The 15318-nt window shown below is 31.5% G+C and overlaps 1 protein-coding gene across 2 annotated transcripts in view; it reads right to left on the reverse strand.

Annotated features, from left to right (window-relative positions):
- Window positions 1-15318, reverse strand: part of BRINP3 (BMP/retinoic acid inducible neural specific 3) — a 393483-nt gene that overhangs the window by 140060 nt on the left and 238105 nt on the right. For both annotated transcript variants that reach the window (XM_023203373.3, XM_023203374.2), the window contains one exon: window positions 6223-6328. In XM_023203373.3, coding sequence (XP_023059141.1) covers window positions 6223-6328 — 106 coding nt within the window. The remainder of the gene's footprint in view (window positions 1-6222; window positions 6329-15318) is intronic.

A 15318-nucleotide genomic window follows, 5' to 3' on the forward strand; every position in this document is an offset into this window, starting at 1 on the left:
TTTACCAAATTACTGCACATTTTAGATACACCTAGTGATTTATGTTTCTGAAAATTTTAAGTGCTAAAAACAATTTGAATAATTCAGAGTCTTTGCTCAAGGAACTCAGGTATCGGTATATATTTATTAAAAGGCCTAAAGTAACAGTAATTGAGTGTGGACTACAAACTTGTAAACTACTGATCTATTTTAATCTTAATTGCACACAAAAAATCAAAGAATTCACATACCATTTTCATAGTCATAAAGCACATCTTTGCATTACAACTTTGAATATGTAAGGTGGTAGTGCTTTTGAAGAAATACAGAATGCAGGAGATGCAATTTGGGGAGGAAAGATTGGTGACAAGAAATGGTGTGTTCCGTTTTAGAAACGCAAATATTCCTGCTATGATTATACATACATACACTGCTAAAAGGAGGAAACTCACATTCTGAAAAACCATTCCAAAAGCAAAGAGATTTGAGAGAAGAGGCTTAAGGACGCATAGCTCAGAACACTTGAATTTTATGACCAGACCACCAATATGAACTAGTTGGTTCCTAGAGAGATAGCTTGGCCTGCTCTGACAAACAACTCAAGAGTGGTTCAGGGCTGGCCACGAAATTTTCTTTCTTTTTTTTTTTCTGTAATGTACAGAAACAAGAAAGCAGGAATACTGACAGCACTATACTTAGAACAGGTCCACCTGGTGCTGTAACACTGCTTAACAAAGCTTCGTTTTGAACCTATGGGCTTCCTGTAAAAGCCAGGATGTGAGGGCAACTGCTACAAGCTGAGAACCAGAGAGTAAAAATATGAATGTTTCCGGTGTGAAAGGACTAGTTTGTTTTCAACCCACCTTCTCACCAGAACCAACTAGGAAATCTAGGTAAAGTATTAAAAAGAATCTGTCTGAAGAGATAACAAGGACAAAAACGAAGTGAGAATTTCTGGGGTTAACCTGGAAAGAAGGAAATTCCGCAGGCAGAGTGAGCCGAATATTGGCTTATATGGTTTGGCTCTGTGTCCCCAGCAAAATCTCACCTTGAATTGCAATAACCCCCACGTGTCGCGGAAGGGACCCAGTGGGAGGTAATAGACTCATGGAGGAAGGTTTTCGCATGATAGTTAGTAAGTCTCAGAAGATCTGATGGTTTTATAAATGGGGCCTCCCCTGCACAAACTCTATCTTGCCTGCCATCATATAAGATGTGACTTTGCTCCTCCTTGCCTCTGTCTTGATTGTGAGGCCTCCTTGGCCATGTGGAACTGTGAGTCAATTAAACCTCTTTTCTTTATAAATTACCCAGTCTCAAGTATGTCTTTATTAGCAACATAAGAACAGACTAATATATTGGGCATATCTTTTCCATTAGAGTTCTGCCCAGAACAAAGTACAAATTGACATTTATACCAACCATGACAGAGACAGTAACTTCATCAGGATTTAGTTACTAGATGAGCTACATAACCAAAGAGTAAAGAAAAAAACGAAATACACACACACACACACACACACACACACACACACACACTAGCTTTCACCAGATCTGAAGTATAGTTCCAATTGGCATATTTCCAAAATGAATTAAAATAGCATTGAAACAAAACTAAATCTTCTCTGAAGGAAAATGCACCATCAATAATTTAAAGATATTTGTATAAGCTTTCATGCACAACAGAATTCAATAAAATATGATGAACATATAAAAAAAATGGGATGGTATAGAGGTTATCAAACAAGAATGAGAAATTAATTTCAATCACATGATCAAAAATTTAATAACAAAACAGACAATATGGCAAGGAACCAGAAATTATAAAGAAAAATCAAGTGGCTATTTTACAAATAAAAATGCATAATTTGAAATTAAGAACCAATGGATAGCTTTAACAGCAGAATAGACATTTAACAGAAAATTAGTGAACTGAAATATGTCAGAAGAATATGTTTAAAAGGAATAAAAAGGGCAAAAAGATATAAAATACAGAAAATAGCAGAAAAGATTTGTGTTATGATGGAAAGGCCTAAACCACATTTAATTATAACCCAGAATGAGAAGAAAGGAAATAAATGATATTTGTTAAACAAATATAAAACAATATTAGAAAATCGATGAACATAAAAAATTGTAAATTAATTTACAGCATATCAGCATATGTTATGGCAAGACAAATAGCTAAGTAAAAATGACCAGCTAGTCAATGTTCTTCAATGCTATTTTGCTCATGGACTACCTTAAATAGTTTTGAAAACATAAACACTACTTTAGACATGAGTAAGCTCTTGTTTAAAATTTTCATCATACATAAAAGAGGCCCAAAGTTGGTAAACTCTGTGGTATTATTAATATGTATATTTTACAACAAAAATATTACACTGTCTCTATATATGTACAAATGAAATATAATTCCTGTTGATTTGGTAACTAATACATATTTTTAAAATAAAATTTGCACAAGATATACAAATATAAAAATAAAATATGTATATATGTATGTATAGTGTGTGTATAGACATATGTTTGTGTGAATTATGAGCATTTTAGTAATGACCTTCTTTTTCATACATCTGCTCTTCAACTGGAAAAACAATTGTTCCTGAAATAAAATTATTCACACATTCACACACACACATGTGCACACACACATCTCTTTCCTCCTTCAAGTCATTATTTCATTCTATTATCCTTAAATATTTTTATTCAAATACAATAAATTTCATTAATCAATGTCTTTTATTAATCATAGTCATACTTATCTTCTATAAAAGTAAATAGCTTGAAATGTATATATGTATGTATTTACTGAAAATTTAAATAATATGAAATATCATATAGTATAATATATGCTATATATAATTTCTTGATAATGAAAATTTAAATATTTCTGACATTATAACTATCATATGTAATATGCAATTCAATAGAAGTACACTTATTATAAGTATGAAGAAATATTTTTTTAAAGCAAATATAATCAGCTTTTTGAAAGTATATGACTTGAATGATTGAATAGGACTATTGTTGATTGGTTTACGCACTTTTTGGCTAGAGTGACCCTTCCTTCAGTGTAAATGATTATCCGTCTTCATTTTTATGTATGTAAGCACTGAGAAAATGTGTTTCAATAAATTAACAAATATTAACAAAAAGAGTTTTATGAAGCAGCATCATTCAATTTTTATTATAAGCCAAACCACTTATGAACCATCATTAAAAATTACATTTAATCATCCACCTGAAAATAGCCTAGTCCTGTCAAATTCATTTAAATAAAATGTTGGGAACTAACCAATTTGGAAAAGTGTTGTTAATTCAGTTCTATAAATTATTCATTTTCTCAAGGTCTGGAAATTTTACCAAAAAATTACTACCAAAATTTAATAAATGACTTTTAATTATTCTGGTTACACTTTCACTTAGAGGCACCTTGTTTCATGTGTTATACTCATAAGCAGTTGACAATTTTCAATATTTGAAATTTCAAAACATATTTCAATATGTATTTGCCAATATTTTCTTATAACTACGTTTTATTATCTACCTTAAATATATTTTCATCACTAAATTGAAGTTGTAGCTATGGCTTTTTAAATTTTTGAAAAAACGCCTGCTCTGTAATCTTATCAGCAAAATGAGATCTCAAAGTCCATCTTTTATATCTCTAATTTTTTTAAAAATACTGATTCATATACTGATGGTTAAATCATAGCGTTCTGTTCTGAATTTGTTGTCTAATCCAGTTGACTTCAATTATTGGTGCTTTATTTGCTTTGCTTAGATAAAATTCCACTTCAGGAACAATTCTTTTTCTACTGAAAGAGGAGAGTTTCAGAAGAAGGTCTTTATCAAAAAACTGTGATAATTTCAGGATTCTTTCAATAATGTATCTAAATTCAGAAGATTCCAAAATGGGACAAACACTCAGATTCTAAAACTTCATCTTGTACTTAGAAACAAAACACAACACACAAGCAACTATCTATATCTATTTATCATCTGTACCTATGTCCATCCATTTATCAGACCAAATATCTAACCTACTAACTCCAAAAGACATGAAGATCTCTGTTGCTACCTTAATAAAATATTCTTCAGTGATACTAGTGTTTTCAATTGCCATATACGGTGACACAGACATATCTATACCCTTCAAAGGAATGTACCATGGTTACATTGATCCAGAGTTAACAAATTGTTCACATTAGTTTACAAGGTAGATGAGCGCTAGTACAAAGGCAAGGTTTAAAAGGTGAGTCAACATTATACTCGGATTGTAAATACCAATTAAATTTAAGAAAGAGTGCATGAAATACTGAGGGTCTTGAAATTGACTTCCTAATATTATTTTCAGAAAGGACTTTGTACTCATAGGTGTATAAATAAAGTTGTAATAGACAATTAAAAATATAGACACGGAAAACAGAAAAAAAAGTGAAAGAGATGGAGGTTTCTGAGTTACTCACATTAGTTGAAGATAACAGAAAAAAATTATACAAAAGAGAAATGTTGCTTCATTTATTCCTTGTGGTAATTATTTTTCTAGACAGATAGAGGACTGAGGGTTTTTAAAAACAATTTAATATTTTGAAAACTGAACACAGTAATTCAGACAAAAATTAACAAATCTTGTTAATAAGTAATTTTTATAATAAACTGATTGAAGTAGTCATACTAATTGTTATAAATGGGTTGTAATTTTTATTGCAATTCATATTCTGATGGAAAGTTAATCCATATATTAAAAAGGAGTAAGCAGTAGAGAATTGCAGGAAATATTGATGGACAACATTTTTATTTAAATTAGAGAAAATGTTTTAATAAATGTAAATCTATAATTGATATTGATAAATTGAATAACATTCAAATTGTTAAAGTATTTAAGAACTTTGTGCTTTTAATGCAACTCAAAATAAAAGGCATTCATTCACTATTTAGGATAAATTTAAACAATTCAATGCTGTTACATTTTTCTTTTAATTAATTATTATTTTTTAAATGTTTTAGAGACAGGGTCTCAGTGTCACCCAGGCTGCAGTAACATGATGTGCAGTGTCTGGACAGTGATGTGCAGCATGGAAAGTGATGTCCATCCAGGCTGGAGTGGCCATGGAGTGCGGTGGTGTGGTCATAGCTCACTGCAACCTTGAACGCAGGTGCAGCAATCCTCCTGCCTCAGCCTCCTGAGTAGCTGGGACTGCAGTCCTGCAACACCAACTCCCAGCTAATATTTTTCTTTTTTATTTCTCATTATGTTGCCCAGGCTGGTCTTGAACTCCTGGCTTCAAGTGATCATCCAGTCTCAGCCTTCCAAAGGGCTATGATTGCAGGCATAAGCCAACATGCGGGGACATTGATACATTTTTCAAGATTGCAAAGTTAAGGGAAAAAGTGGTAGGATTTCTGAAACTTTTAAGCATTTTTATGCAAAACTGAATAATGTAAATATTCAGCTCTAATTTATGCAATTGAAAAAAGGCATACTAGCGAAGAACAATCAAAATTACCTCTTTGATCAGTCAACTTAATTCTGACAAAAAGTGTCATCACAAAGACTTTTCTGAACTTGTTCAACTAGAGGTGTTTAAACGTGTATTCATAACCTGTTCCTGCCTATAAGAATGAGCATGTATGCATACCTATTGTATTTTTTAAAGTGCTTATGAATAAAATACTCTCTATTGAATATCTAAAATATGTAGTCACAGAAAATAGCAAATTATTTTTATAAAATCTATCTTTAAAATGGAAATCATATGAATATAAGTATTTTGTTTATATATCCTTAAGTACATTTCTATTTACCAGAAGAAAAATACAGTCTTGACTGCCATATTAGGTTAAATATAAAATGTCAACAGTTCATTTTACATCATGCATAATTATGGTTACAACTTTCACAAGAATCTTTAAGTAAAAAGTCAAAGCTGAGGCAAGCATACGAAGAAACTGCTACATAATGACACAAAGATTACTATATGTAAGAAAAATATTAGGACAGATTTTCAATTGCTACATGTTACTTAATTTGAGAAGAAAAGAGAATTTTGATATTTTATTCATATGGTCTAGAATTTCATATTTTCTTGTATCAGTTAAATTATGACATCAGCCTTTAATGAGAGTTTTTAATAGCCTGTACGTATATGCAGCTTATTTTAAAAAATGGAAAATAAATCATGACTGGATAATTGTTATCCAGGCTTGTAGAGAATTAATGAAATTTTACCTACATACCTTGCAACTGAATCTTATTCTCAGGACTCTGAACCAGAACAGAACTGACAGAATCTAGGTTGTCATAGTTACTGCAGCCAAGAGGACCAGTCCGTGTTTCTGTTACCTGGCAAACAAAACATCAACTTTATTATCTAAATCAGACTTTACAATGTCCTTTTGGTTCATTGTAGTTGTTACACACTAATATTGTATGTTTGACAGTAAATATCACCGAAAGTCCAGGACCTCATACACACCAGCAATACCCACACCTACACATAGCGCAAAGCAGTAACTCCCTTTGTCTTTAACTCATTTTCTTTCCTTTGGTTGGGTATAAATATTCCAAGAAAATAATGCATGCCATCTTTGTTCAAAAACGCAACTCATAAAGTCACTGATTTCACCCAAGATATAAAAAAGGCCCACTCCTTATGGAAGAGACCAAGTGCTGACTTATATGAGAGTTGTTTGTGTTTGTTTTTACTCAATAGATCAGAGCCATCTGCCAGGCTACGCTCTCAAAACTGATTTTATTATTTTCTTTTACCTAAAAATCTATATTTTTCCCATTTTTATGTTGGCATGAAATTCTTAACTCTCTGCCTTCCATCTGACCCAGTTCTTTCCAATACGCCAGTATCTCCCTGTTCAGTTTGGCATTCATTCTAGGCCTTTGATCATACAACATCCTCCACTCCCACCCCACTTGGATTAGAAACTTCTCCTTTCTCAACTTTGACTAATCAGTTTTATCTATCCTCAAAATTAAGCTCATGTTCAAACATTTACACAAAGTATTCCTTGATGATTCTACCTGTGTTATCTTACCATTTCCATCCAATTTTGGTCTGCAGCTCACAGATTTAGTACTTAAATATGTATTCTCATATGTGGACTGATTTTTTCATGTGTGTCTTGGGAGGGATAGTATCAGGAGATGAGGAGACTAAATTTAATGAATTATAGGAGGTTGAAAATTTATACTGAAGATTTAATCCTGAAGATTTAAAACTATTTAAAGCAGAATAGTATTGTCAGAACCTTTGTGTTTTCAATAAGATATTCTTTATTAATAACCAGACTGGTCTTTGCAAAATACAATTTAGATCACTTCGTTCCACTGTTTACAAACATTTAATGGTTTCCCATTCTTATTCAGGGTATGACTTAAGAGTCTTTTATAGGACTAGGAAGACACCATATTACCCAGCTCCCTGTTACCTCCCTAAATCTGTCTCCTCTCTTATTTATTCTGCCTTGCTGTATCTCAAACATACATACTGATTACATTATGCAGATGCCTTGGGGTATTTAACTTTTTGTTCTAGTACCTGGAATGTTCTTCCTCAAACTATTTTCCAGCTAATCCTTCACTTCCTTCCAATTTTTGCTCAAATCTCATTCTCTTGGGACTACTTGGACTAACCTATTTAAAGTGAATACCCCAAACTCTTCCAACATTTTCTTTTTTATTTCTTACATTGTTCTACCTTTTTCACAGTAGATATCAGCTCATAAAATGCTGTACAATTTACATTTTTTATGATTAATGTTGACACCTCTCACTAGAATGAGAGCTCCACATTCTAAAAGTGCAGGAGATTTTGTCTATTTTGTTCGCTCACATATCCATAGAACATATTAAGTTCTTGCATCAGCCCAGGGGTACTGATTAAGAGAAAGGTATTGATTAAGAGGAGGCAACATAAGGAAAAACTTCGTACTATGGAGCAGGAAAGACATTAAGGCCATCATGAAGATGATGAAAGTCTAAAGTAAATAGTGAAAATAAACTTTATCTGAAGAAGTTCAATTGTAAAAAACAAGACATAACAAGGTTATGAAATGACATTATGAAACACTGAAAATGTTCACTGGTAGAGAGAAAGGCTACTGAGGTTTCCAGTATTAGTGATAACATTAAAAATATGAAGCTAAGAAGCCCACTGTGGAGGACATTTAAGGGAGCTCAGTTTTGAACATGTTTACTCTCTTTGGTGAAAATATTTAGTAGGAGTGGCAACACAAGTTTATATCTTAGAAGTTATGTCAACGATGGGACTACTAATTTGGAAGTCATCAACTTAGAGGCGATAATCAATGATGGATACAGATGCATTAACTCAAATGCATTGAGTGCATGTTTGTGTCATGATAACTCTATTATATTTTCTAAATGATAAGGCCTTCAGAGTAACCAAGATTAACTATGTGTACATAGCCAGAGTTGACAATGTAGTTTATCATGGGCAAAAAATTACTTTTTCCTTAACACTACAAAAACTTTGAATTATTCTCCAGCTACTCTTCCCCACTGATGATAGTGAATAGAACTTATTTTGTTTAGAGAAATAATTTATAGTGTTGATATATGTATGTATAATTAATATTTAAATATAAATTAGTAACAACCTAAGGGCAAAGGGAAAAATAAAAGCATCAAAGATAATACTTAGGGTATAAGGTAATTTAAATTTTCATTTTCTCCTATCATGTGGTTTCACTATTGCCAACCAACACATATCACACAAATACAAACACACACCCATGCTTGCCTTTTTAATAAAGTTTTCTAAGTAAAACTGGCATCGAGTTCATACTCATTGACATATGTGGTCTTGGAAAAGGGAAGGCAAAATCCTCTAACACTTCATCCTTGAAAGAAGGTAAATAATATTACCCCATTACAGAGAGTCTCTTATATTCACCTACTCTGTTGTTGAGAATACATGTGAGACAATTAAATAATAGATATACATTTTGAGAATATTTGAATATCTCTATCTTTATATATTGCTTTACTTTATCACCTTTCATAATATGCCGTCATATAAATTTAGCATATCATACTTACAGTTTTATTTCGTTCTCTATCCTTCACATCTGAATTTACTTATCACTATCTGGGTTAATATAAAATTTTACAAACTCTAGCACTTTATATGAAATAAATCTATCTTTAAATTGTATTCCATTTAAGGACTCCATATGCCTTACCAATGTCAGCATTAGTACATGTACCCATACTTATTTAATTTTTTACAATAATAATAAAATGAATAAAAATGGAAAGAAAAAAATAAAAATAAATTTACTACAGGGATGCTAACTGTGCCAAAACACAGAATAGCAGTTTACTTGTTTGTTCCAACCCATCGTTTTTAATAATAAACCTAACAAATTCCCATGATGGAAATTTAAGCAATGAAACAAAATACTTAGCCAGAGGAGCAACTGCCATGTTTTTTCTACTTTTATGTTTCCCTTAGCTTTTTACCAGACATGAAAATGGTTGAGACTAGGAGTAATTGCGCTTCAAGACTATTCTTTATTTGCAGCACCCAAATATCATGGCCTTTACCTTTTCACAGTGTATTTCTCATGAATTATTTTATTTATTTCCTAGTTACATTAGGTTATATCAAAGTAACTTCTGAGTAATTTTATCAGCCATTGATTATGAAGATAAAACACCGGAATACTGATAAGTACAATTAGCTCTTTTACAATAGAGTTATGCCCAAAGAGGCATAATCTAAGACTTTCCATCTGAAATCAATTTTCTCTTCTAGAGACCTACATCTCATCTGGACAACTACACAATGAATGTTAATATTTAAGAGGAGATTTTACCTATCCTATATTGTAACAGGAAAAGCACATCTGAAATATCAGGAGTTGAGGTGGAGGAGTAGTGAAATTTGTTATTGATACCTGCATCCTGACAAACTGCTATACCAGTTATTTCCTTTTACACATTTTGCCCCTGTTTACCTTAGATATACTCTATCATACTGTCCACTTCAGTTGTCTCCTTTTCTAGAAATAAATATTTCCATTTTTTAATCGTTCAAAACACTTTGGGTTGAGAAGGTAGAAACTATACTAGAGAATATTAACTATATTAGACTCATATTGAATTTCTGATATCTTAACATTTAATATAAGAATTGATACTTATTTTTTAAATAGACATAAAGATTGAATCTTACATAATTAGTACTAAAATTTATTCACAACACAATTTCTTTGTTTTTAAAAATATTGATTAACATAGTTGCGATTCATATATACAGCAAAAGGTTCATATCTAGAATATATAAATAAGTTATACAAACTAATAATAATATGGCAAGAGCAACACTGAAAACACACTTGATAACAAAGATATCTAAACATCCAGTCATTTTGAAATAGTTTTCAACTTTATTATCAAAGAGCTGGAAATTAAAACATAGAAACTACTATCCATTCACCAGAAAGTCTTATAAGCATACGAAGCCAGACAATGCCAAGTGGTGACAATACAGTGGAGAAACTGGAATTCTCATACGCTTTTGCTGGGAGTGTAAACTCGTACAATCACTTTAGAAAATTCCTTGAAAGTATCTACATAATAGACATAGGCACATTATATGAGCTAGATACACAGTCAACAAAAATGTGAACATGTATGTACAAAAGGCACTTTCAAAGAGGTTCGTATCAATTATTCTTAGTAACTCCGAACAGAAACATATTACATTAGTGTATTAGTCCATTTTCATACTGGTATAAGGATACTACCAGAGACTAGGTAATTTATAAAGGAAAGAAGTTTAATCGACTTGTAGTTCCATATGGCTGGGGAGGCCTTAGACACTTAAGATCATGGCCGAAGTCAGAAGGTGAAGGGGAGCAAGATATATCTTACATGGTGGCAGGCAAAAGAGAGCGAGGAAGTGACACACTTTTAAAACCACCAGCTCTCCTGAGAACTTACTATCACGAGAACAGTTTTGGGGGAAACCACACCCATGATCCAACCACCTCCCACTGGTCCCTCCCTCAACATGTGGGGATTACATTTTGAGATGAGATTTGGGTGAAGACACAGAGCCAAACCACATCAATTGGCAATCAGTAATACATTGTGGAAGTAAATAGAAGATTTGAATACTGTACTACAGTAAGAATAAATTTTTATGTATGCTGTCCACAGAATACCGAACATGAACAAATCTCACAAACATAATGTTGAAGAAACATTATATAAATGTTTCAATATTTTAACACTAGAAGTTTATTTTGCCTAATTTTGAACTTCCATTAATATATAGCTCAAAACTGGGTAAAATAAACTTTTAGTGTTAGAATACAGGATGGTGGTCACCCTTTGGATATAGGAATGATGGTAAGAGGGCATTAGGAGAAATACTTATGATCTAGTAATGTCCTATTTTTTAGTCTAGGCCATGGTTGCTGAAATGTTTTCAAATTTGAACACTTTATGTCCTTCGCCGTATAAATGTTATTTTATTTTACCTCTAACATTTGCTAACAGTAATTGGTTAATATTAATTTTCCTTGTGAATTATATCAAGGTAGGTACCATATCATCTATATCTATATCTACATACATGTGGATATCTAGACATCTATGTACTTACCTATCTGTTTTAGGCAATCATCCATGCGTATGTACTACAACGCAAGTTTGAATTTTCATACTTATATCCTTTCAAATGTATAATTATTCTAATATGGTTTGGCAAAAACAAAATGCTGAAATCTGATACCGTGAAAGATTATGAAAAACAAACTATTTCTTTCAATTACTAATATGAGTTTATTTGAAAATCCAATACAATCTATTTTTGATCATCTTAGTGTATGTCATATTTATTTTGTTTTATTTCAAGGCTACAATTGCCACTGTTCTATAATTGAAGATATACAGATGATAAATTAACTTTCGACTAGGAACAGGTTAATACCCATATTTCATTTTTATTTTATAAGTACCTACTATTCCAAACAATATATTCACCTAGCATGAAAAAAATAGTTTTTTTTCTTGTAAGTTCACCTCTAAATAGCAATAAAAAGGATGAATAAATAAGCAATTTATTTTAAATATTCAATTATTCTTATGATAATTTCTGTGCAGGTTTCCTTTGCCTATAGAAATACTTTTTAGAGTATTTGCAAATGAATCATTATACTTAATAAGACAAAAGTTTGTTAAATTTATATAGTTTATATTCAACATACAAATCCTAGTGAATACAGGGGTATCAGAAAAAGACCCCATAGGTTTACTTGTAAAAAATGTTTGAAGCAAAATTATTTTTGTTTTAAACAGTTTGTTTTAAACAGTTGTTTAAACAAAAGCAAAAGCACTGTTTCCCCAGAGTTAAAAATTATCTGAGGAGTAGATATACGAAGAATTAGGTATTAAAACTCTCAAGGGGGGCTGGGTGCGGTTGCTCAAGCCTGTAATCCCAGCACTTTGGGAGGCCGAGGAGGGTGTATCATCTGTGGTCAGGAGTTCGAGACCATCCTGACCAACACAGTGAAACTCCATCTCTACTAAAAATACAAAAAAATCACCAGGTGTGGTGGTGGGCACCTGTAATCCCAGCTACTCTGGAGGCTGAGGCAGGAGAATTACTTGAACCAGGGAGGTAGAGATTGCAGTGAGCTGAGATCACTCCATTGCACTCCAGCCTGGGCAATAAGAGTGAAACTCCGTCTCAAACAACAACAACAACAACAACAACAACAACAACAGCAACAACAACAAAATCTGAAGGTATTCTCCAAGATAACTTGAATTTATTTTATTTTACCCCAAAGTTTCCATTATGTTTTATTACGCCAATCATAAAACTACAGGGCAATAATTTATTTCTATTATCTCCTTTAATTAACTATAAACTTTCTATGCATAATTATACACAGTACTGGGCACATGGTAGAAATTAAAAATTGTTCGATTAAATTAGTGGATAAATATTTTATTTTTAGTTAGAAAGATTTATTACAAAATAAAATTTATTGAATTTTTGGGGAACCTCTTGAAGGAAATGTAGAAGAGAAGGAAATGGTAAATATGTAATTTACTATTACATATTGCTAATATATCTAAAATTTTAAAGCTATGAGAACTTTGAAATCATTTAGTCTCACCATCTCATTATATAAAAGAGATACTGTATCTGGAGCCAGGGATGCTATCAAGCTACTTTAGGATCATGTGGTATGAAATGAGAGCTAGAACTGGGACTTAGACCTCCTGACTCACAAATCAAATACCCATTCTAAGCATCACACTGGCTTTCCAAGCTTTATAGTTATCAAGTTTTGGAAACTTTGCTTGGCTTAATCAATGTAATTAATTCTCTCTCTCTCTCTCTCTCTCTGGCAGTAAAGTTACAATAAAACACAATTTAATTGGTCTAGATTGATGTAGAAGTCAATTATAATGGTGTAGTATATTGGGTCATTCATGAACAAAAAATATTGCTACGAATCTACTGGTTAATATAACTTTGATTGAAGGCCAAATAAATTAACTTTTATTCTAAGTATTAATTTATTAATGCTTTGAAATATAACATCCTGCATATTCTTATATTACTTCCAACTAGGATTCTGAAGAATAAGATACAAGAGTTGATTAGTTTCTATTATTTCCTAAAACAGTACAATCTTTTCTGTCACCAAACATATAAGATCTTTTACCATTACATATTGCTAAAGGTATTAAATTAACAAAATGCTTTATAAAATGTTGATGTTAAAAAATAAGAATATATATAACTTCCCTTCATTTCTCCAGTGAAGATAGTGCCTTATATTTTTTCAAATGTGAATATTGAGTTTAAAGGTAATTTTACCATTTAATATTTTTCCTCTGATAGTCATTAAGTCTTATTTCAACATTCTATTAAGCATTTAACATCAGACTGTAATTCAATGTAATCCTACTTTTTTACCCAGTTGAAATATTTCTGAAGCTTATTTTATTAAAGAATGAAGTTTCAAACATATGATTAATTATAAGATGCATTAAAAACAAAACATTCATCTCAAAATAAACATTTCAGTAGCAAAATGTTTCTTAATTTTCACAACTGTTTTAGTATTTACAGTACATTTTGTGGGAAAAGTGAAAATTCACATAAAAATGCTACATGTCCTCAAATAAAAAATATATCAATGCAAAATTTTCTTGCATCTCAACACAAAAGTAAGCATTATATTTAGTGTGTTTTACATCATTAATATAGTGACTTAAAATAAATTTAACATTGTCAATATTTTCTTGGGCCTTCTCCAAACATACAGTTACAGTTTAAAACAGTGTATATTATCCATCCAGTATGACTCACATCTTCACATAAAAAACACAAACATGGATAAATACATTCAATGCAAGGGAGCTTATACCATTGTTGAATTATGCATCTATGCAAATTACTTGAAGTTGACAACTATATCCTCTAATTTATTCCTCATAATTTCAATAAACCAAATTAAAAAAAAAACTAGAATTATTCATTTAAAATACTGCATTGTTAAAAGGTAGTGTTTGGTTTTTTATTTGCTTTTTACCAGAGAAATAGTGACACTTGAAACATGAGGAATGAAAGTATTATTATAAACAATATCATGTATATCCATAAAATATGCAGAATAACTGTGAATTATAAAATTTAACCATAGGAAAAAAAATGTAGAGCAAAATATATTTATTTGAAGTAAACTGAAGATTACATGAGAACAATACAAAAAACAAGGCACTCTATTTAGGAACAAAATTGAGTATGTCTTCTTGAAGAGCAATTGCTTCAGTGCAGTTTTCATTTGTGTTTGTCACCATGAGTCCAGGCACGACTACAATGACTGTCCCACTTCTTCATACCCTATAAATTATCCTCCATCAAAATAATACAAAAATAAGCACACCACCCACAACTATCCACATGTAAACCTATTGAGACAGACTATGCTAATCCTTTGAGTACAGATTAAAATATAAAACTACACAATGGCTAGACAACAGAAGTTTTCTCAGGTTCTTAAAGTATTGATTTGGTGTAATATGGAATAAGCAAAACTGGAAACAATTTAGTTAGGACAAAGTTGCCAAATAACATCAGTACCGTTTTGTGCTTAAACCATGGTTGCCATGGAAAATAAATGTGTGGCACTTGATTGGCCTTGGAAATGCCAAGTCTGTAAACTCACTCCTACAGATGTTATTTATTTATTTATTTATTTATTTATTTATTTATTTATTTATTTATTTGATAACACAGAGCTTACAATCGTGGCAATTATAAA

Source organism: Piliocolobus tephrosceles, chromosome 1, assembly GCF_002776525.5.
Source record: "Piliocolobus tephrosceles isolate RC106 chromosome 1, ASM277652v3, whole genome shotgun sequence".
Lineage (NCBI taxonomy): Eukaryota > Metazoa > Chordata > Mammalia > Primates > Cercopithecidae > Piliocolobus > Piliocolobus tephrosceles.